At 48.7% G+C, this 24,374-nt stretch overlaps 1 protein-coding gene across 1 annotated transcript; it reads left to right on the top strand.

Annotated features, from left to right (window-relative positions):
• The first annotated feature begins 961 nt into the window (after nucleotides 1-961).
• Nucleotides 962-20,239, top strand: LOC147628938 (coronatine-insensitive protein homolog 1b-like). The gene is made up of 3 exons (XM_086812110.1): nucleotides 962-1,754; nucleotides 18,228-18,732; nucleotides 18,937-20,239. Exons 1-3 carry the CDS (start codon nucleotides 1,264-1,266, stop codon nucleotides 19,678-19,680), a joined length of 1,740 nt encoding a protein of 579 aa, XP_086668236.1. The 5' UTR covers nucleotides 962-1,263; the 3' UTR covers nucleotides 19,681-20,239.
• Nucleotides 20,240-24,374: the final 4,135 nt, after the last annotated feature.

A 24,374-nucleotide genomic window follows, 5' to 3' on the forward strand; every position in this document is an offset into this window, starting at 1 on the left:
CAGGAGTGTTTAGTCAAGTGGAAGGATAGACCAGAAGAAGGTTCTACTTGGGAAAAGGTAAGCACACTTAGACAAAGGTTCCCGAATTTCATTTTCGAGGACGAAAAATCCTCTTAAGGGGGGAGTGATGTCACGACAGCGGTAGTTCTGGGAGCATAGAGAGCTAAACCGTCCTCGGACAAGGCACGGGCAGGGTCCTCGGACAAGGCACAGGCAGGGTTTAGGGGAGCCAATATGTCCGGTAATGGACTCAAGGGTGGCCGCGCACTAATAATAGTGGCTAGGCACATGAAAAGGGCCAATAGGCTATTAAAAAAGGAGGGGTCCAAACTTAGGTGAGCCGTGTGGAAGATTGGCATGGTTGGGTGGAGAAATCGTGGAGCTCTTAGCCTTTGGTGATTCTCAGTCTGCAGTCGCCCTAATATATATAGAGGAGACTAAAGTCTCTTTTGACACGTGTCATCAAAGAATGCAAAGTGCAGGAGGGGGGTGGAGAGAGAGAGAGAGAGAGAGAGAGAGAGAGAGAGGTGTCAACCCTCTGAGAGACAGGTGAGAGTCGACTTGTATATACTAGTTCGAGACCTGTGCGATGCTACGGCATTGTTTGCATGACATATATATCGTGTTCAATTCATGTGTCTTTTCCCAAGCGTGTTAACTTCTCCTCTGGAAATTTCAAAATTCTGGCTCCTCCTAGAATGTGTTAACTTCTAAGCCACTTGGAACTTTAACTTAATAGATGGAATAGATTATGATTGGAATCTTTGAAAGGTGGAGGGGAGGAAGGAGGCTGGCCCAGTGGCCACTGCCCATGTGGGCCATGAAAGGGAAGGACGGGTCACGGCACGCGACCATAGCTTTTTTGCACGGGAGTCCTACCTGCAGGCATTATCGTCATAGACCACGTCATTGTCGAGGGAAGAAAAACATCACCCCCATCATCAGTCTGCTACAGGTCTTCGATGACAGGTGCGCTCTACTGCCCAACTCTAGACCTCTCTCTTCTCGTCTGACTTCACGGTCTTGTTGTAGATACCCTTGTAATTTCCATTTTTAAAGAAACCCTACTTCCCTCTTTATGGTGCCACGCTCGCGTCACTCATGGCACATGTGGCAGGAACTGAACAATTATGTGCCAATCTCTAATACCTATCCAATGTGTAAAGCTCTCTCTGCTCTAATCTTCGCAATCATCATAGTAACCTCTTCCTGCATAGCATCATCATCACCATCATTACATCTCCACTAAAACTCTAGCAGGACATGGGGGAGCTTCCTATGCCTCCTGCTTTTTTCGGCGGGGACAGCATTTCAGAGACAGCGCTGGAGTGCATCTTCGCATACATCAAGGAAGCCTCCAATCGCAGCTCCATCTCACTGGTCTGCAAGAAGTGGCACAGCGTGGACAGGCTAACCCGCAAGTCCGTCACCATTGGATGCTGCTATGCCATAGACCCCCCCAGCCTCACCCGGCGCTTCAAATACCTAGAAGCCCTCAAGATCAAGGGCAAACCCAGGGCTGCCATGTTCGAGCTCATCCCTGATGACTGGGGAGGACATGCGAAACCCTGGATCTCTGAGATCTCTGTGAACTGCCAGTGCCTGAAATCCATCCACCTCCGCCGCATGGTCATCACTGATGAAGACCTATGCACCCTTGCAAAAGAACGTGGCCACATGTTGCAGGTCCTCAAGCTCGACAAGTGCTCTGGCTTCTCTACCATTGGCCTCGAAGCAATTGCTAAATCTTGCAGGTAATTTGCTCTCCTGCCCTTTTTTGAGAGAAAAAAGACATCTGTCAAGTATGATGTAATAGAAAGAAATGAGGTTAGTGTCCTCGACAAGAGGGGATCTAATCTTGGATAAGTTAATCTGGTGTGCAATATTGTGGCATCATGCTAGAGCAGTCTGTGACAAAAAAAAAAACAAACTGGAAGAATAACGGGTTTTAAACAAGCTTACTATCAAGAACCGGTTTCCAATCCCACTCAATAAACTTGATGGGTCCAGACTCAGGGGCCTGTTTATCGCTGGTGCCGGCGGTATGCTCTTGCAGGTTTATGAGAGGAAAGAAGCCTTTGTGACTGACTTCGTGAAAGTTAAGAACAGAAAAACAAGAAGCAAAAGCTTTGATATTTACTCCATTGTTGGAGGTTGCTTCCATCTGCATGTGTGCCAGTTTAAAGATGGAATTTTTAGGAAGAAAAAATAGGATGCTTCATAAATACATTAGCAAAAAACAGACTCATAGCAATAAAGAGGGGTTGAGACAACCCAGAGTGCCCCAGTTTTGTGTGGGAAATCAGATGGCTAGTGGTTTCTTGCCATTAGATTGGGGGGCCGTTACGGTGGAAGTTTGGAATGGTTGGATAGAGTGTACAATTTGGAAGTTTATCTAAACATTGTTCCTAAGACCCTCTTCTTTCATGTGTCTAGTTCATTTTGTTGAGCTCTTGATAGCTGGTGTTGAACGGGTAGGCAAAGGTGGGTGCTTGAAATGCTTCAACGATATATTGTCTACTAACTGAACACTGGGTCTCTTCCAAGTAGCATGCCTATGGTGGAGATTGATACCTGCTATTGCTGGTATTGTGAAGAGCACCCAAAGGGATGACACTATCCTAAACCTGTTCTGCATATATCCATTTTCCCAGCCAGTGGAATGGCATAAATTAGTAGTGATCCATGGAAAGTGGTACACCCTTCTGCTTAGGTTCGACACATGCACTAACACTGAACTGATAAACTTGTCTAACTGATATGCTGATTCCTGGTCTGTGGACCATGACTGGTCTTGTGGACCATCCATCAGTGTGTGGGCTGCTCACGTGCTGCTGCTGAATTGCACCAAGCACCTCGCGTTGAAGCCAGAGAGATTGATGAAATTCAAGCATCTCTTGATGAAGCACTTGCTGCTGATAATCTTTTCCTATGCACACTCATGGAAAACTCTTCTGCTAGATTCTACACTAGAAATCCTCTATAGGAAATCTGGAATTACCTGTATTCTCCTGTGTGCTTCACACCACTCTCATAAGCAGCTTCCCTGCATGCACTGTTTACACTTGCTGCATCTCTGTGCCAGCTGATGTGGAAAAAGCAGCTGCCATTCCTTCAATGCAATAGGTATGTACTTTACTGAATTTGCAGGCCTTGAAGGTATCATCTGCTTTGTTGCTAATTTGGGCTAAATCTGAACGTTGGATGGCTGCTTTCCTATCTTTTGGCCTAAAACCAAATACTCGGGTAGGGAACTTTTTTAGTGCTTTCTGATCCATTTGCATCTTCTTTGAAGATAAATAAGATTGAGATGTCATTGCAAGTGCGATTGGCTTTATAACGCTATTGTTGGAGAAAAAGCACCACACCATTTGCAATATCGTTGAACTGATGGCATGGACCCCCATGCCGTTAGCAATGTGACTGCTTTGATTTCCATACATACGGGTGGGTGCTCTTGAAAATATTGCTATGAGTGGTGCTAGCAGGTATTTGGCATGCTTTACATGTAACATGCGGAAGCTTCGTGGTCGAATCGGTAACTTCAATGCTCGGAATTTAGCAATCTTTTACGACAAATATAACGCACACAACTGAAGTAGATGTGTAGAAAAATAGAGAGAGAGAGAGAGAGAGAGAGAGAGAGAGAGAGAGAGAGAGATGAAATGAAATGATATATTAACGTCTTCAAAAGGCCAAAATGACCTATGAGACCAAAAAGGTTACAACAATTGAGACAATGTCTGTGTAAGAAAAGCTAAAACAACTTAACAACTAACTGAAAACTGAAACAACTACTATGAGGAAAAGTAAGGTACTAGGAGCTCCTAATGGATAACATCTGGGAAGGAAAACTCCAGCAACAAAGGTAAGCATCATATACATCACTATCCAAAGATGTCTCTCATTGGTCGATGGCGTATATCCTCAATGTCCTCCATGGTGAGTACTTTGACTGGACATCTCCCATGCCGTGCTAGTATGGTCTTGATCCTCTGTTGTAGTCTTCGCCGGTGTCGAGATGGGCCTCTCATCTTGGGGCGCCTGGACCGCCCCAGCTCTATAGTCCGATCAATCAGTGTACCTCTGGTGTGGCTATACTCTGGGGCTAGCTGCAATGCCTGCTGGCCTGACTGCTCAATCTCTGGTCGAAAGAAGTCTGTAATCTGCCTCTATAGGTGTCTCTCCCTCTCTGATCCCCTCCCTCTCAAGAGACCCTCTCTATGTCTACGCAACTCCAGCAAGTATAATCCGAGGCATCTCTTTAATCTTATCCTGGTATCTCATGACTCTAGAAAGTGGTTCGAAACCCTCTCTGAACAGGCAGTGAAAACAGCCTCGTATCTCATAATATACTGGACAGTGACATGTAATGTAACTCTGTCTCTGGCTCCATCTGGCACAACTGACAAATCCTGGTCTCAGCTGGTACTCCTCTGAATCTACCAGTCTCAATCTCTAGCTCGTGTGAGGATGTGCGCATCTGACCAATAGCATACCGTACCCCATGAGTATCCATGTAGTTGGGTCTAATCACAAACCCATCCTCCGTGAATGCACAAGAGAAGGAGAGAGATAGGCGTATAACTCTTCTCTATACACAAGATCCCAAGGAAAAACTGAATGAATACAATGTGGGAGCCTGGGGCCTATTTATATGGCCCCATGAGTATAGTCGGCCAGCGCATCATGCCCCACCAGCCCTCACGACTGGGCACAGCCAGTCGGCCAGCAGAGAAAAAACCCAGGACTCCTTCTAATCAAGTCGGCCAGCTCCAGGTGAACAAGAGTGCAGTCGGCCAGCATCAGAAGCTCCTGCCAGCCTGTGGTGGCAGCCACCCACACCATGGAAAAATGGGAAAAAAATACGGGGAGTGAGAAAAAATGATCACACACCTATACAAGGCGGGCACACCCACAACAGAGGCCCGGTGTCTGATAAAGACAAGAGATGACTTCTAACACCCCCTCTCAGCTCTTGGCTGTGAAATCAACCCAAGGGAGCTGGAGTGCCGCCTGAGCATAGCCTGAGGTAGAGACTTTGTGAAGAGGTCCGTCGCATTGTCCTCCGTCGAACAACAAAGTAGCAAGATGTCACCAGCCAAGATCTTCTCACGTACAAAGTGATACTGTATCTCTATGTGCTTGGTCCGGGCATGGAAGACCGGGTTCCGAGCAATAGCTATACAACTCTGGTCATCGCATTGGATGACTGTGGGCTCCTTCTATGGAAACCCAATCTCGCCTAGCAACCTCCGCAACCACACAACCTTGCAAGTAGCACCACAAGCAGCCCGGTACTCTGCCTCTGTCGAAGACAGGGCAATAGTTGGCTGCCTCTTACTGCTCCAAGAAACTGCTCCTGAGCCGAGGGTAAAACTGTAACCTGAAGTAGATCTCCTCGTGTCTGGATCTCCTCCTCAATATGAGTCACTCCAATCTTGGAGTTTGACTCCATCCCCTCCTGTGTAACAGAGTCCTAGATCCTTCGTACTCTGCAGATATCGCAAGATACGCAATCCTGCGTCCCAATGAGACTTCAATGGCGTCTGCATAAAAGGAGTGGTAACACCCATGAGCACCTCTCTCTGTAATCTGATCCTCATCTCTTTGCACTCCTCATCATACCAGCTGTTCTCATCATACCAGCTGTTCTGGGGCATGTTCCTAGATCGTCTCCGTGTAGGGTGACTATGGGGATACGCCTCTGATGCTGCAGCATGAAGTGTCTCTATCAATATCTGAGTGAGCTCATCTAATGGCCGTCTCGGCTCCTCGGCACATAAGCGTCTGTATATCTCATCCGGGTACACGGTGTCAGTCTCCCTCGTAAAGGTATAACGAGTGTGTGTGGAGACCTGTATCAATGGAACTATGCTGAACTGAAATGTGAGAGTGAAGGACCAGATAGCATGATCTACTGCTACTCCAACCGGCCTAGTGCCTACCATAAAATCCTGAAAAGAGGGAATGAGACTGGACTGAGCCACCAGGAAGCACTTGGCGAATGCCAAGTAGTCCACTGCACTAGCATCATGCCGATGTGGAAAGCAAGTGAAACCGCTCGTTGCCAGGAATCTCTGTAGGCCATTTAGGATGGCCAATCCATGTGTAGTCCCCATGTCTATCAAATACCGCCCATACTCAGTGTGTTCCTCATCGTGTGAGAGTCTAGATAGGCCCATATCCCTAACATCAAGCTCATTCGACATCTCCTCTGAGGTATCATAAAATACTGTCTGGTGATGGGCGGTCCTGGCAATGAAGTCCCCCAAGAGAATGATGTCACCATCCCTGGAGAACTCCAAAATGTCATCATCCAAAATAGAAAAGGGAGACTGCCCTCTAGGTGATGCATACACTGATGTACTAGGAGCAAAATAGCATATAGCAATGTAGAGATATCTGCCTGTTTCTGCCCTCAGTCTAACCCAAATGTACCTAGCGTGCTCATCTCTGCGGACTATATGTATCAGTGGCTACAGCTCCTCTCTAAACAATACCGCCACTCCTCCTGAGCCCCGTCCTCTATGCTCTGAACGAGTCTCCTGTCTACAAGATGTCTCCCATCGGTATCCACTAACATGTGGCATGGACTGTCCAGGAGCCTGATGCGTCTCAGAGTAGAAGATGATGTCCCTCCCAGTGAAACTATCCTCAAAAGCCCCTACATCAAGGCGTAGAGATCCATTACAATTCCAAGTAGCAACTTTGAGTGTAGTCCCATAGGTCTCGCGCCGTCATGAGGAGCGCCTCTCTATAATCACCACTCTACCATCTCCATAGAAGGCCACTTTCCCTTTCTCTCGGGCTACCCTTAAGGCTTAGCTCGGGCATAACTTCTTTCATGTGGGCAAGCTGCAAGAGTGTGAGGTTATCTCCAAGAAATATTCCCGTCTTCTTGAGTGTAGGACGTCTCTTCAAGAAGTCCATCACTTCCATGGAGGGGAAACGAATGATAAGTGCTCTCTCCTTAGAAGATTCGCCACTACCTTCTCTCTTCTTTCCCACTCTCCATGCCTTTGTGTGCGTGGCTTCAATGCCTATCATAGAGAAGAGCTCCTTGGTTTCCCCTTCCGCATCATCACGGTCTTTTAGACCGGGCACTCGTACATGTAAGGTCCGGGTCTTCCTCCTTCGCTCCTCTTAAAGGGTCATGTTGATGATGGTGGGAGTGGGAATGGGTGGCGATTCTTTACCTTTCCCTTTCTTGGCGACCTCGATCCATTTCTCCGCCTCGGCCATCTTCTTTTGTGTCTCTGTGATCACCTCCACCCATGAAGATGTCTTCTCTTTATGTTGCTCCTCCTCCTCTCGAATGATCCTCATTTGTTCCTTGATGGTATTCAGCTCTTCAATCAAAGAGGGCTGAAATTTTCCATCCTCAAGCTTGCCTTGTGAAGTGGCTTCCAACTCCTTTTTGACGGCTGAGATTTCAGCCGCTTGACTTTTAGCATGCAATTTGGCCTCCACTAGTTCCTCCCTTAGGGCTGAAATCTCAGTCTCTTGACTGGATGTTCTCTCTTCGAGCTCTTGGATTTTGTCAAATCCCTTCTCGAGTTTGGAGAGGCGGTTTATGATTACGGTAACGGAAGAGAGAGAGAGAGAGAGAGAGAGAGAGAGAGAGAGAGAGAGAGATGAAATGAAATGTTATATTAACGTCTTCAAAAGGCCAAAGTGGCCTATGAGACCAAAGTTACAACCATGTGACATCTGATACACTGTTTGGAAAAGAAAAGAAAGAACTGAAGGTAAGTATCTAGCCCTACAATACATCAGTAGGGAGCATCCGGAAGCAGCAACTAGGGAGAGTGGGAAGCTAATGCTACTAGTCAAAATGGGGTACATGAGTACATGAATACATGAATATGGGGGAGTACAAAAGTGACAGTGAGTACAACAGTTTATGGCTGGAGTGGTAATCATCCTAGGAGCTCTAGCATGGGTCTCTGCCGGATGGCCTGGATATCTGCCATAGTGAGATGCCTGGTTGGACGAGCCCGATGCCTCACAATGATGCTCTGAATCCAGAGAGAGAGAGAGAGAGAGAGAGAGAGAGAGAGAGAGAGGACACATTATTGGGTCCCAAATACCCTCTGTAGGGCCCCCACCACGAATGGTGTATTTGCTTTATTAGAATGAAGAGAGAATCGGTCTAGCAAGAGCTAACGCTCGCTGAAGCTGCGCCCCGTCTCCTGCCTGCGCGACCTGCACACCAGCTCCCCCCCGCCATTGCGCTTGCTCTTGCCCCCCCCGCCTACTGTTGTTCCTGCGCCCCCTTCCCTCGTTGCTCTGCCCGCCACCCTTCGCCTGCTTGCTGCTGCGCCCCCCCTCCCTCGCTGCTGCGCTCCCTCCTTGCCCCCTCGCCCCCTCCCTCCTCGCCTCTTCGCATCCCCTTCTTCGCCCATCTCACCTCTGCATCGCCCCCTTCCGCCAGCATTTTCCTCCCCGCCCCTCATTCGCGCAGCTGCCGCCCCCCCCCCCCCCCAAGGCTTTTCCTTCGCCGTTTTTACCCCCCCTCCCTTTTCGTGCTAACCTCCGCCCCCCTGGGGGTTTTGTTTCTTTTTTTTCCTCCGGTCTTCCGCCTTTCTGTGTGCAGCCCGTTTCTTGCAGGATTTCCGCTTTCGCCTCGCCTACGCCTGAGCTTCAGACTCTGATGGAGACTCCTCCCGCCTTGCCTCAGAGGGACTCATCCGCAGCCCCCTCGCCCGCCCCCGAGGACACCCCCATCAGGCTTTCTCTTTCGCCGGAAGAGGAAGCAAGCCTCACCGCAGAGGTGGAACGCCTTCAGGCCCATTCCACCATCTGCCGTATAGTCGGCACTCGCCCCAGCAGAGGGGAGATCCGGGATCTTCTCCAGGCCCGCCTGCTTGCAGATGTGGGCAAGATCCTGGACGTACAGCTTCTGGGCCGGGGACATTATCAGATCGAGTTCGAGACCGCCCAGAGTGTGGCCAAGGTCCTTGCCATGAGTCCCCTTGACATCAGGGGTGCTCGGACCTTGGCAGCATGGCTTTGATCCAGCAGCAGCTGAGCAGGGAGAGCGCCTTTTTCATGTTACAGTTTGCTTCCCTGGACTCCGCCGGGAGTATCTTCCGCTTCTCTCTCGGCTAGGAGCATTGGTGGGCTCGGTACTCGAGACTGGCCCCACAGCAGCTTCAGTGGTGGCCAGAGCAGCTGGGCTACCCTCCGTCAGAGTTTTGGTGTCTGACATCTCCTCCCTTCCTAAGGTCATTCAGCTACCTAGGATAGGGGGGGGATGGATTGATCAGAGAGTGGAGTTCTCGGGGCTCCCGAACCAGTGCTTCATATGTAGGCAGGTCGGCCATCTGGCCAAGGCCTGCCCTCGCAGGAGACCTCGACCCTCACCACAGCAGCAGGCCCCTGATGGCCCGCCCACAGATGCGGCACGGCAGGCTGCCTCCGGGACACCTGCTCAGGCCACAGAGACCTCGGAGTGGCAGCCTGGACAGGGGCGCCGCCGAGGGAGACAGTCACAGCAGCACGCACAGAGACCGCTGCAGCAGCAGCCACAGGCTCAGCCTCACCGGGTTCCCGTGAGGAACAGCTTTGCTCCCCTCCAGGAGGAGCCCCCTGCAGCGACTGAGGACCAGGAGATGCCAGCACCCCCTCCTTCACCCCCCCCACCCCCACCCTCATCCCCTCCCATTGCCTCGCTTCCACCTTCGCCTCCGCCTGCCCCCGCTCCGGTCTGGGCAGCGGCTCCCCCTCCGCCCCCCTTGCCCCCCCCCCCCCCTCCTCCCCCCCCACCCGCCTTGCCTTCCCGGGAGACCCTGGCAGTCCCCTGGCGCTCGCCCGCAGTCCGGAGGGCGCTGAGCACCGATCTCACTCGAGCACCACAGAGGAGACCTGCCATGCCGATCCGGGCTTCACGGATATCATCTATCCGCAGTTGGCTGAGTCGCCTCGGTGCTAGACAGCGATCGGAGGCTTTCGGTTACGCCTTCACTCGGCTTTTTGGAGCAGAGGGCCCCCATGAGCCAGCACCCATCCGCGTTCATGTAGTGATACCTCTGGCCCGCGGGGAGGAGGCACTTGATTCAGCAATGGCCTTCTCGTTCCCTCTCTGTGGCCCTTGCGACCGGGAGTGGACTCTAGAGCTCGCTATTAGCACTTCGAAGACTCAGGCAGTTGAGTTTTCACATCATGTGAGCGACGTGGAGGTGACAGATGTGATAGGCCGGCTCTGGGAGTTGGCTCATTTTTTCTTGGATCCCGGGAGTGTGGATGCCTCAGGGATTCGTCATTTGGTCGTGCGTATAGTGGCAGACTTAGCACGCGACCCTGGATATGTATGTATACACGAGGTTGCTCTGTCAGAGCGGGAGGCAGTCGCCATGGGCCACAGCCACTGGCGCCTGATCCGGGATTCTTGCAGTACACCGGGTGGGCAGATTCGCAGCCGCTCGGATGGGGACTACTCTCCATCCAAGCCGCTTGCGAAGGCCCGCCGCACGGCTGAGACAGCATCTACCTCAGCAGGTCATCCATGAGGATCATCTCATGGAATGTACAGGGCCTGGGCGGAGCACATTTTATACGCTATTGAGGTTGCTTGAGGCAGGAGCTTCAGAGATGCCTGGTTGGTGGCAGCATTGATATTTTGATGATGCAGGAGCACCACTTGGGTGAGAGCAGGATCCGGAGATATGGTTCGGTGATGCCTGGTAGATGGGATACCTTTTGGTCTGTAGGGTTTGGTCCTTTGGGTGGACAGGGAGGAGTTTGCATGGTCATTGCAGATGTATGGCGGCAGGCCATTGTGGATCGAGGGATCATTGTGCCTGGTAGAGCATAGTATGTCATTCTGAGGATGCATGATGAGCTATTGGGCGTGCTCAACGTCTATGCGCCTAATCATGCTAGTGCCAGAGCAGAGTTCTGGACCCAGGTTATGGATGCATTGCCAGAGGTTGCACATTGGTGTGTCGGGGGAGACTTCAATATGCTTGAGGACCCGGCCGATAGGGTGGGAGGCAGTCATGTTACAGTGCACGGCACAGAGCTTGCAGCTTGGGATCGGTTTTGCATGACACTGAGGATCACTGATGCATGGCAGCATGGGGCTTTCTCCCGTTCTCAGGACAATCTTAGTTTCTCTCGATCGGATCGTCAACAGGGAGGGACTAATTTGTCACGGATTGATCGCTTTTATGTGGGCGACTGGTTAGGGGAGCGAGGGGGCTCCGTTGGCATTCTCGCTGGCACCTCATTTTCAGATCATGCGCCAGTTATCCTGACATGGGAGGAGAGGACACGGGAGCCCAGCTTGCAGTTGAGGATCCTAGAGAGGGTACTTACAGATCCCAGTCTCGCTGAGGACATTGAGAGGATCTGGCATGATAGTCAGTGCTCTGACCAGGATGCAGCAGGCGAGTGTGCCCAGGGACTCATCGAGCTTAGCTCTTTTCTGCACGCTGCAGCTTTGACACGGCTGGGAGAGATTCGCGAGAGGGAGCATCGGCTGAGACGCAGCCTTGCCTCGTTACAGCGCCTCCAGGAGCAGCAGCCGGCATGTGAGTGGTTGGCGTCCCAGCTGAGCCAGGCATGCCAGGAGGTTAGAGAGGCAGAGGAGCAGAGACATGAGTTTTACTATCGTCGTCAGGCCTCTCAGTGGACGCAGCTTGGTGATAGAGTGACTGGTCAGTTTTTTGAGATCACTGCCATGCTCGGGCAGGAGTCTGTCAGCTTGGTAGACCGGATGGTTCGGTAGCTACTGAGCCCGGGGAGATCAGAGCCATAGCCACTGCATTTTATAGAGACATGCTTTCAGCGGAGCCAGCCACTGAGGACAGAGATGCTTGCAGACAGACTGTGTGGGCCCATGTGCAGAGGAGGGTCACAGATCGTATGCGTTCGGTTCTTGGTGCGCCTCTTTCAGAGATTGAGCTTGCCGAGGCCTTGAGAGTCCTGCCGCGACATAGTTGCCGAGGGGAGGACGGACTGACGCCGGCCTTTTTTATGCGCTATTGGGACCTTTTGGGGCCAGGCCTCCGCAGGGGCTTTCAGCATGTTTTGGACACTGGGGTGATGCCGCAGAGCTTTTTAGAGGGCTTGATCTATCTTATCCCCAAGGGGGAGGGAGTATCAGATGATATTCGGCATTGGAGGCCTATTACGATCCTCAATACTGTCTACAAGGTCTTAGCAAAGGCCTTGAGTTTGAGGATCCAGCCCTTCCTGGGGGAGTTGATTCATGCTACTCAGACAGGATTTGTCAAGGAGCGCAGTATCCTTGACAACATCTTTACTTTCTGGGAGGCGACGGCCAGAGCTAGATTTCTTGGCGAGGACTTGGTCGTGATGCTTCTCGATTTTGAGAAGGCATACGATAGAGTTGATTGGGGTTTCTTAGAGGGCACTATGCTTCGCCTGGGCTTTGAGCCAAGATGGATCAGAGGGGTGGCAGCTCTGTATTCCACAGCTCGCAGCCAGGTGTTGATTGCAGGAGGACGGGGGCCGAGTTTTGAGCTGACCAGATCAGTCCGTCAGGGGTGTCCCCTCGCCCCCTTTCTTTTTCTCTTCTTTGCGGAGGCTATGAGCATGTATTTGACGGCAGAGGAGGTTGGTTTGAGAGGACTTCAACTCCCAGTCCGGGGGGAGGACTTGCTTGATACTGAGTTTGCAGACGACACGGGCTTATTTTTGCATGGCCAAGAGGCCAATCTTCTTCGGGCAGAGCAGTCGCTCCCGGTTTTTAGTGCAGCTTCGGGAGCATTGATCAATTGGCGCAAGACAGTGGCCTTTTGGATCAGTAGTGCTCCCACTCCGGCATGGAGCCCGGACCCCGGTTTTAGATGGATTCCTCCAGGCACAGCAGTGCGGTATTTGGGATGCCAGATTGGCCTAGATTTGTCACCTGAGCAGCAGATTGCCCCGCTTCTTCTGAGCATTCGGAAGAAGCTTTTGTATTGGAGTACAGCTCGACTATCCTTGGCTGGGAGGGTGGTGGTGGCAAATCAGGTGCTGTTAGCGACCATGTGGTACATTACGTCTTGCTGGATCTTCTCGAGCTCTTGCATCAGCCAGGTACAGAGGCTGATCAGGAACTTTCCGTGGTCTGGGCGGGACGGTCAGCCAGCTCGGGCAAAGGTTGCATGGGCAGGCAGTTATTACACTTCCGCTGGCTCAGGGAGGTTTGGGCATTATAGATCCAGTCGATCAGAGCAGAGCCTTATTGGGGAAGGTTATTGTTCGGGGGTTGCTTCCAGGCGGTGAGCCTTGGAAAGAGCTCCTCTTGCAGCGGCTGCAGGCTCGGGCGCCCCCAGCAGGGGGCACTTGGGCACCAGAGATTCGCTGGATCTTCATAGAGATGAGGAGGACAGGCCTCAGTTGAGGATGGGAGGACAGATTTGCTTTGAGTATCCTGAGAGCTTGGGAGCTGCTGAGACCGGGGCTCTCTCAGCGACCTCCTTCTTGTGTTGAGGAGCGGGCCAGACAGCCGCTCATCTGGAGCCCAGCGGTTCGCACAGAGCAGGGTCATATGCTGGGTTCTCGGCCTCGTTTAGCCTAGGGACCTTTAGCGGCAGGCCCAGCTCGTAGTTTTGGAGACTGGCAGGCCTTCTGCAGTCTCCCAGAGGAGATCCAGGTGGAGAGGCTGAGTCACTTCAGAGGGGGGTTGATTATGAGAGATGATATTCAGGAGGCACTCACAGAGGAGTGGTTCACGCCTCTCGAGCCAGTGACCCCACGGTGGATGGGAGCCTTTACACAGTTGGAGATCCTGATTGCTGTCAGAGCTTGCATTGAGGATGGCAGTTGCCTCTACTTTGAGATTCAGGATGAGGGCAGACTCCAGCGAGTGGAGGAGGAGTCGCCTTTGGTTGCAGAGTGCACCTTTCAGAGGATTCGGGTAGTGGCCGCCGCTTCTCGGAAGTGGCATATAGACTCCGATCCTGCTGATGTGCTCCCGGATTGGCGCATATGGGCATATGCAGCACGCCCCTTGGCCCGGCTACAGTGGGACCCCGGGGAGTATGAGTGGCACGATCCTTATGCATCCCTTGAGGCCACAGAGATTACCTTTTTCCAGTATACTGTTCGGCTGGGGCGGCATATTTTGACGGCGAGGAGGACGGTCTCTCCATCGGCAGCGGGGCATTGGCGTCTACAGGGATTCTCACAGGAGTTCCTGGAGGATTTTTGGGCTCGGCTCTGGGCTAGTCGACAGGCCCGCAGGATCTCGACTTTTCAGTGGCTGGTCGCCCACAGAGGCTCAGCAGTTGGCACTTGGCTTGTTTACAGCGGTCTTCCGGCGGCCTGTGTCCGATGCGGCCACCCTATGGAGACACAAAGACACTGCCTTTGGGATTGCCCTCAGGCGTAGCAGATTTGGTTGCGGATGCTGCGTATTCTGGCTCCCCTCTCTCCAGAGGGTATGTTTACGTGGGGTGCCGCTGCTTGGTCGACTTCGTCAGGGCCTGCTATGGGCTATGAGATGGAGCAGGGCAGTCAGGCCATCAGATTTATTAGGGGCCAGCCTCGCCTGGTTCCGGCACCGGATTTCTCGTCCGCCAGCTGGACACAGGAGCGGGATTTACGATGGGAGCTCCTCAGCAGCCTCACCATCTGGTTCACCTGGAGGGCCCGGTGCTTTACGGCCTTTGAGGGGAGATTGGAGCCACCAGCAGAGACTGTACGTGGGATTTGGCAGGAGTTGATCCACACCCTGCGAGGACAGTACGACCGCATCCGGGGAGACTCGGATGAGGCGATCTTGCGGCGCCAGGCCTTTCACACCACTTGGCGTTGTGGCCCCTTCTACACCTTACACACGGGATCCCCCCCGTTGGCACTACAGGCCACCTGTTTGGCTCTTCCCCCCCCCCCCCCCCTATTGTATGATTTAGCCTCTCAGTCCTTTGTACTGATGCTTGTATTTTGCAGCACCTAGGGAGAGTCTCCCGGGCTGCCATGCTGTATTCACTGCTGTGTTTCTCTTATGAGCAGGAGAGATCTTTTGTAGCCCTACGAGCGTTTTTTCTATAACTAATGAAAGGATCTTTTCTCGGGAAAAAAAAAAAAGGAATGAAGAGAGAATCTTGACCTGCAATGTTCACCTTGATTGGATCTGTCTCCTTGGTTGTCCTGGCCCTTGGAAGTGTCAATCCCTTGTGAATAATGAGATAACTTCATCGTTTTCTTGGCTGGGCTTTTATACCCTTCTCTAGCCCTGGTGGGCTAGCTTACTGAAGTCGGCCAGTAGCATAAATGCTCACGACCAGCAGAAATAGCAAATAAATGTTGAATATTCTAACGTTTTCACACTTGACAAGACCGGCCACCCCAAGTAAACCTGCTGGTTGCTGGGCAGGCCTTGGAGTGGCTGTTCTGGCAGCTGGCTGACAGCCTCTCTACGGCCTAGGTCCAATGGCCATAGGGTTGGCCGACAGCCCCTCTTGCCCGAGCCTAGGCTGGTGGGCACAGCCTGGGGTCCTCCTACCCCCTTGGGGGTGGGTCTACACCTCCCCCATGCCCACAACAAGAGCACAAGGCTCTGCCTTGGGGTAGCCTTATGGGCTGGCCTCTTCTCTACATACAAACCTACATGCATCTACAGATGTCTGGCACCCGGTCGCAAACGAGATACATAGATTACCTGACATCATTCTAGAGGGAGACTCAGAGTACGAACTAGCACTGCTTCATGTGCATGACAATGCACACCTGACCTCGAACGCATAGAGTGGAACCCTGGTTGACTCGTCCTGGACTGGGCTCACATGGGACCAGTTTCCACTCCAGGTCCTGCACCTTCTTGTTGAGATATGTCTACGTGGCATCCAAGTGCGGGATGCACGTGACATCCCCTTCTGCTTAACTTGACGGAAGCTGCATAGCCTCCAAATAGTTCGTTAATAAAGCCGGATAGTCGTCGAAGAACTCTTTGTCAAGCCATAGACAGAAGCTGCATAGCCTCCAAATAGTTCGTTAATAAAGCCGGATAGTCGTCGAAGAACTCTTTGTCAAGCCATACCGCTTCGTGGGTCCCACGGACCTAAAACTTCGCGAGGAACTTTCTTTGTCTTCGGTCGGAGCCATGCTTGAAGCGGTGCAAAAGGATCTATTCTGGAACCATCACTTCCGCTTCGTCAACTATATTTGGTTCCGCTTTGTCTTTCACTTCTGAAGGGATTGGACCTACATACGGTTTTAGCCAACTGACATGGAATACATCATGCATAGTCGAGGTCAGAGGTAGCTTTAACTTCATTGAAACCTCGTTAATCTTTCTTTGGATGGAAAAAGTTTCAAAGCTCCTGAATGATAGCTTTGGACATCGCTTGCCCACATGTTTTAGCCTTTGCTTCATAATCTGAAGATAAACCCAATCTCCTTTCGAGAACTTCATATCCCTTTAGTCTTTGTTGGCCTGTCGAGTGTAGGCCTCCTGTGCTTTAGCCAACCTGTCTTTCATTGACTCCAAAATCTCCTGGTAAGACTCCGTCATTCTATTCATTTCGGGTACTGAAGATGAGGTTTTGGTTAATAGCGATTGGAATGGTCTTTCAAATGGTGCTTCATATGGAGTCCTGCCAATAGTTGAAGAAAAGGAATGATTTAAAACAGCTTAAACTAAAGGCAAATACAATTCCCACGTATCTTTTGATCGTGGACATAACACTTCAGCACATCAAAGGTCAACTGGTTGTAGATTTTTGTCTGGCCATCGGTTTGTGGGTAAAGTGCAATGGAAAAATTAAAATTAGTATCAAAGTTATCAAACAATGTGTAACGTGCGGAAGCTCTGGGAGTCTTCTTTCAGCCCTAAACACTCCCATCTGATGCAAAACGCAGATATATATATATATATATATATATATATATATATATATATATATATATAGAGAGAGAGAGAGAGAGAGAGAGAGAGAGAGAGAGAGAGAGATGCTGGAAATTCAGTATATTTCATATAGTACAAAAAGGGTACTTTGCTACAGCCCTAGGCTGCCTTCATAAAAAGGTGGTAAACACCCTAGAGCTGGTCCCTACTTGGACCCCTAAGACCCAATCCCTAGAGGATTGAATGAACACAATGATGGGCCTCCTAGCCTATTTATAGGCCCTTTTATTCATTGGAGAACTGGCCGACCAGCAGTCGGCCAACAGTCTTGGCATTAACTCCACAAAATGCAGCGCCGCCTCTGGTTGGTCAGCCGCCTTGTCTTCTTGATGCGCTTCAGTCCCCTTGCTCTCTGGTTCAGCCGACAGCTCCTAGAATCAGCCGACAGTACCTCCTAGAATCAGCCGACAGCATCCTCCTTCATGACCTCCATGCCTTTCTCCCAGTCTACACTGCCAAAAGTGCTCTGTGCTCCATCATCCTGGTTCTACCTGGTTCATACTCTTTATCTGGCTGCCTCTTTTGGACCAGCAACGGTGAATGTCCATGGCATCTTTCATGCACATGACACAATGCCCTCCAAAAATGACTGGTAAACTTGGCATCTCAGTCTAACACTATGGTTCTAGGGATCCCGCCAATAGGTTACCGATGCTAAATGAACAAACGGGCAATATCCTCGACGATCATCTACCGACAGCCCCTCCTGCCCAAGCCTAGGCTGGTGGGCACAGCCTGGGGCCCTCTTGGCGGCATGGGGGTGGTTCTACACCTCCCCCATGCCCACAACACGAGCACAAGCTGTTGCCATGGGGTAGCCTTATGGGCTGTGGCCCCTTCTCTACATGCAAACCTACATGCAACTACAGATGTCCGGCACCTGGTTGCAGACCAGATACACAGATCACTTGACATCATTCCAGAGGGAGACTCACAGTACGGACTGGCACTGCGTGATGTGTAGGACAATGCACACTTGACCTCGGACACACAGAGTGGAACCTTGGCTGACTCGTCTTGGACTAGGCTCACATGGGACCGGTTTCCACTCCAGGTCTTGCACCTTCTTGTTCAGATATGTCTACGTGGCATCCAAGTGCAGGATGTAGGTGACATTACAGGTTTCCTTTCTTGCTTTAGGATCAAACTTGAGTTTTTTTTTTTTTTTGGTCTTTCAAAAACTAGTTTATACCTTAAAAGCAATGCTATAAACATTTAGCTTTATGTACCCAACAATATTGAGCTACATATATTTTGCTTCCTTTGTTATCAAAATTTTCTGAAATTTGTTGGAATTCCAGAGTTGTTTAATCATTATCTGGTTTTCGTAATTACGAGCTGTTTTTTAAATCTCTTTTTCCAGATCTTTGAAAGTTCTTTTTTTGGAGGAGAGCTCTATTGAAGATCATGACAGAAAGTGGTTACACGAGCTCTCTCTCCATAATTCGTCCTTGGAAGTGTTAAATCTCACAGGAACATATCTGCAAAACATTAGCATGGCCGATCTAACAACATTAGCATTGAACTGCAAATCCTTGACTTCTTTGAAACTTACTAATGAGTTGGAATTAGAAAACTTAACAGAGATTCTGAGGGGAACAACAGCTTTGCTTGAACTAGGAGGAGTTTCAGTAGGGGGTACCAATGGTGTGGATCAGCATCCAAGAGTATCAATTACTTTGCCAACCAGCTTAACATCTTTGGTTGGTCTGTACTATATGGGTGCGGATGAGGGAGATGTAACTGTGAACTCACTTATCCAACCAATTGCAGCCGGCTTGAGGAAGATAGATCTGCAGTGTGCATTTCTTAGCGTGAATGGTCACTGCCAGCTTCTTGGCTACTGTGCAAACCTTGAGGCTTTGGAGGTAAAGTATGTGTCATTTCACTTGTAATGTGGGCCTTCCAAGTCTTTTCAAATAGGATTTTCTACTCGTCAGCTGTCAAGGTGTGTGTAAATACCCCCCCCCCCCCCCCTCCCGCGCCGCGGGTCTCCGTTTGCACACACTTGCTGTGAGGGGGGTATCATTGTTTTATGAGGCTAATTTGTGAAATGGGTTTGTTTGTGACAGGTGTTCAATGCTATTGGTGATGAGGGCCTTGAGGTCATTGCAAATAATTGTAAGAATCTACATTGGCTACGTGTAGAACGTGGAGATAAAGATGTCCAGCAAGGTTTTGTAACTCAAAAGGGCTTGATATCGGTTGCTACAAGCTGCCATCACCTTGAGTACATAGCAGCATATGTGTCAGACATAAACAATGCTGCACTGGCAACAATTGCCACAAACTGCCCGAAGTTGAAGGATTTTCGACTAGTGCTACTTGATGAAGGCAATGAAATCTTAGAGTACCCTCTTGATGAGGGGGTGAGGGCCTTGATGCAAGGGTGTCCAGACATACATCGTTTTGCATTGTATTTAAGGCCTGGCTTATTGACTGACCAGGGTATGGAAGAGATTGGCATGTATGGAAAGAAGCTGAGGTGGGCACTCTTTGGTTTGCTTGGTGAAACTGATATGGGGCTCAGACTTTTTGCAAACGGTTGCCCTAACCTAGAGAGGCTTGAAATTCGGGACTGTGTTTTCAACGAGGCAGCAATTGCAGAGTCTGTTTTGAAGATGGGAACTTTGAAGTATGTTTGGGTACAAGGCTATAGGTCGACTGGAGATGGGCAGGATTTGTTGCCTATGACACGTGCTTGTTGGAATGTAGAATTAATAGAAGAGCCTGAGGCACCAGCACAGTTCCTAGCATACCGCTCTCTGGCAGGAAAGCGAGGCGATGTTCCAGGAACAGTTACTTGCCTTGGTTGATATTTGTCTGATGAGAAGCCTCCTATGGTCTGGGAAAGTTCTATTCTAGTTCTAGTTACGTTGTACAACTATGCATCGTGGATGGATTTACATAAACGCAAAGAGCTGCAAAAACCAGCAAATGTCATTTTAAACCAGGGTGGCAGCTCCCTGAGTCAGTGGGACAGGGTCGGTCAGATTTTTCTACATGGACACATGAATAGCAATAAGAAAAATGAGCCACGTTCTGTACGCTAATGTGCGGTTCAAGTCTTAAGAACCCAGGAGGCACCACCCGGAGGCTCATATGTATGAGAATGTGTTGTGCTAGTTTTTTCTTTAGTAGCTCGATCAGATACCCTTTGCACAGAACTATTCCTTAGTATCTTTATTTGTACTTTGTGTTGTTATCAGGTCCTACATAAAGTTAGCTTTGTTTTTGGCTGTTTTTATGTCTCAACACAAAGTTGACTTTTGGGGAGATTATGGTGTAGGCATGCTCTAAAATTAGCAACACTTGGATTGATCCTATTGGTTATTTAGAACACTCTTTGGACCTTAATCCATAATTTTCTGAAAATGTGGACCTTTAAGCTAAGGTGTCTAATGCACATATTCAATTAATTCTTAATGCACATTAGAAAACTCTTTTTGAACTTCTGTTTCAGGGGAATTCATCTTAAATAAAAGGTATAACTTTATATCCAAAAATATCTCAAAATTGTATTATATCTCTCTAGAACAAAAACAAAGGAAAATAATGTTTTCTTGCATTGTTTAGATGAATACCTTTTCTTTTATAAATCATAGTCATCCTTTATCTACATTTTCTATTTGAGTCCTCCTATAACTAGCCTAGATTTATGCTTATGGAAAGCTTCTTCATTTGCATTTGCCTATGATAACTTTAGCAGGATTGACATTGTCTACGCAGAGCCTCTCATGGCTCACTTTTAATAGTTCTAGCTTCCCTTGTTTTACTTTGCTAAGCTTATAAGGGTTTTAAAATAGGTGCACTACCAGCACCAGTGATCTACTTCTCTTCTAGAAGGAAGTCCATTGACAATCTTCACAAAAAGCATCTTTAAACTAGTGCTCAACCAAAAAAGTGGCTTAATCCAAAGCAATGGCCCAAGGTTGATTCCCAAAATAAGAAAGCAAAAAAATCTTTGAATGCCATAAAAGTACTTAAGTGCTCTTTGTTAGTATACATTGACACATGGTGCAGAAAAATACTTAAGTGTGCTTTGTCACTATACATTTACACATGGTAAGACTTTTGAAAATAAATCATATACCTAATTAACTTGCAATTTGACAAAAATGATGAAATGATGTAATAGATACCTTGTGTTTGAGGAGAAATGTGTAAAAAGCATGTCCAATAAATGTAGAGTACATGCTAAGAGCCCCCCCTCTCTCTCTCTCTCTCTCTCTCTCTCTCTCTCTGTGTCGAGAGATATATACAGACCGCCACTAATGTCATCATACTCACCTCTAGTTTTACCACCTAACCGGTTCCTCCTAGAACCACACTAGTATAATAGTACTCGGTGACAAAATTGCCAGTGGACTCGAGTCCTAAACATGAGAGATATAAGTCATATGAGAAACACAATTCATATGGATACCAAAGCAACCCCCAACCATTGATACTATGCCTCCTTGTTCAAAAGCTATGGTGCAACAAAGGGCAAGAGACTTCAATAATATGTCGCATAGGCTATCTCTTAAGGTTTCCATTATAGGGGCCCGCATCATGTTGTTGAGTGTCCTCATAAATGTCGCTATCACAGAGTACCCCAACTCCATCCCCGAATCGAGTGCCAAACTCCAATATCATTCTATACAGAGGAACATTTTATAAGTGTAGACTCGATCATGCTTTCAAGGACTATCCCAGCAAAGTAACAATCACCCTAGTGGTAGGAGCATAAGCCACTTAACTTGTTAATAAGAATACAAGGAGGAATTATTCATACATGCCCCCTTAATGCCATCACAAGACTCAAGACCAAGACAAGGGTAGTTACCAAGGAAACATTTAAGGTAGCTAAAAAGCAGAAAGCTCAGGCTTTAACCTCAAAGCCAACCGCCAAAGAGCATGAGGCACAAGCCCCAAAGGTTACAATATCCCCTCAAAAGGCTGAAGGGCTGGAACTAGAGGTCCAAACCTCAAAGAGCATGCAGAAACGATTGCAAGGCAATGACATCATGACCATTGAAAGTGATTTAGATGATAGATATGAAGCTACCTGCCTTGCGGGGAGACAACATGCAATCTGCCACTCAAACCAACTCTTTCCAAATAGAAGAAACCCATTGACTACACAAACCTTCCAAAGAAACTCAAAGAGTACCCTAGCTTTGTGTTGGAGAAGTAGTGAATGCAACAAGCCCAAGGAGTAGGCTGAACTAGAGCTAGTACTTGAGAAGGTGGTTGAGTACAAACCATTAACCCCACTTCAGAGATTCTATGACCCGATTCAAGAGTCAATTACAGAACTAGAGTAAGGGAATCTCAGAGCAAGCCAAAGGCCATAACTGAACCCGTAAACATTCTTAAGAAGTTGCCAAAAAGAGCTAGTCTTAGAGACTCTGCCTTTAGAACTAATCTGAATTGCTAGATGCAGTGAAGGAGGACTCTATATAGAGGGGAAAACTTGGCCTTTCGTGGTTCATCATAGTCAGCATAATATTTTCTTCAATGTGATAGGTGACGGCTTCATTTCGACCCCATTAGCAGAAGCACCATCTCTTAGGGATGGATCAGTGCACATCCCCTACACATTGGTAGGTCCAAGTTGACCTCCAAGTGAGTATGAGCCAAGTGAGTGCAAATATTGCACGAGGGACATAGCAGCCCCCCTCACAGCCTTTTTATCCTCGAAAGGTTGATTCTCAATAAGTTCTCTTTTACAAGGAACTTCTTAACTTTTGAGAGACTTATCCTACTAGATGACTTGGAACTTAAGAGCCCACATTAAACCTGAAGAGGAGGAGGGTGAGTGGTGCCACATTGAGATCTCTTCTTCTATAGCAAAGTTAAAAGGACAATGAAAAGTGCCCATGAACAAGCTAAGACATTACTTTCAAAAGCGATGAAATGAACATTGTGTTATACCTATCATTTTTGTAAAGGCATTGATCTCCACAATCTTGGATGATGGTTCTAGTGTTCGCATAGTTACCAAGTACAGTTTGGGAGGCTTAGGAATGCCCACCACTTGTAGTAGGCACAAGATGAAATCTTGGATGATTATGCTAGTGTTAGCATAATCACCAAGGATTACTAGGCGGTTTGGGGGAGGCCACCACTCATAGGCACAAGCCTCATGGTCAAGCTCGCTGATGGGAACACAACTAAACCTTTTGGCATCCTTCAAGATGCAAAGCTTAAGGCCTTCAGGCTAAGCTTAGACCACACATTCGTGGTGATGGATTTTCAAAGAAGAGGGTCATACACCATGATCCTCGGAAGACCTTACATGAGAGACGTAATGTTGGTTCATGGTTGAGAAACCAATCATATTTATATACGCAAAGGTAACCAATCCTTGAAAATAAACTAGAAAGCAGAGAAGAATCATCCCATGAATCGAGGCATTCTTGAAGATGCATTTGACACAACCACTTGATTGATATATGTAGAGCTTGGATGGTGAAGATTAACCCCCGTAGGTATGAAAGAGAGAATCATCCTTTGGATGGTGAACCTAAACAACCCTTCAAGGAGTGGAGTACCCTCACTAGGCAAGGAAATCATGATAACCATGCAAAGTCTTGGTCAACCACCACTTAGCTAGAAGCTTACCCATGAGTAGAGATTGAGCTCTATGCAATAGAGTTTTATCCAAACTCCAAGCCCCATTGGATCCTCATCATAAGACATTAAGATCAAGGCTTCGATGGCATAAACCCTTTTGTTTGGGTCCCAAAAAGCTTGCGGACCACTCCCCAATCTCCAAATCCAAAGATAGTTTTAGGAGAGGCAACATTGATATTTTGTCAGGCTATTCCAACCAAGCTGTTAGAAGTACAAGGTTTCTACAAAGGGAACCCTTACATTTGGGTTTTGAAGTCAAGAAAAATTACACCACAAGCCTCTGTAATCATGCCATCAAACACCAGACCAAAGATGGAGTGGAGACTAAAAGCTATGCCTCTCTGATGCCAACCTAAAATCTTAAGTAGGAATGGAGAGCATTGGGTTCCACCTCGACTCGTGTGCTAACACCACCTTCAGAGAAGTCAGAGGAGTCAGTGGACACCAAGCAGTAAGAGGAAATGGCCTTACCCATCCTTGTTCCTATTGAAGAAAATCCACATGCCAAACCCCAAAGAGCATCATACACATAGTTCCATGGTACCACCTAGCAACTCCAAGGCTCAAAAACATCCCCACCATGACCCCATAACACCCATGTGCACCACGTCATAACACCAACTTGCCTGTTAGCGCTGGAAAGACAAAGCTCAATCAAGCATGCTAGCAAAGCTGACGATAGTGATGCGAAGGCTCTTGTCATGGATGGGCAAGTGACTCTCCACCCTTTTGCTGCTCAGTGAGGCCACATGATAAGACAAAATCTTAAAACCCGTTGTATATACGTAACGTAGTACTTTCTATTAATGGTATGTACACATATACCTAGGAATGATAAAAAAACTTGAAACTTGAAACAAAACTAAAGATGACTAAAAATTAAAAACAT

This window comes from Cibotium barometz, chromosome 18, assembly GCF_041138505.1.
Source record: "Cibotium barometz isolate CiBa-2024 chromosome 18, ASM4113850v1, whole genome shotgun sequence".
Classification (NCBI taxonomy): domain Eukaryota; kingdom Viridiplantae; phylum Streptophyta; class Polypodiopsida; order Cyatheales; family Cibotiaceae; genus Cibotium; species Cibotium barometz.

Coding starts and splice junctions, on each gene's coding strand:
- LOC147628938 (XM_086812110.1), top strand. CDS start 1,264: ATGGGGGAGCTTCCTATGCCTCCTGCTTTTTTCGGCGGGGACAGCATT. Junction 1,755..18,227: donor GCAATTGCTAAATCTTGCAG/GTAATTTGCTCT, acceptor CTCTTTTTCCAG/ATCTTTGAAAGTTCTTTTTT. Junction 18,733..18,936: donor CAAACCTTGAGGCTTTGGAG/GTAAAGTATGTG, acceptor TGTTTGTGACAG/GTGTTCAATGCTATTGGTGA.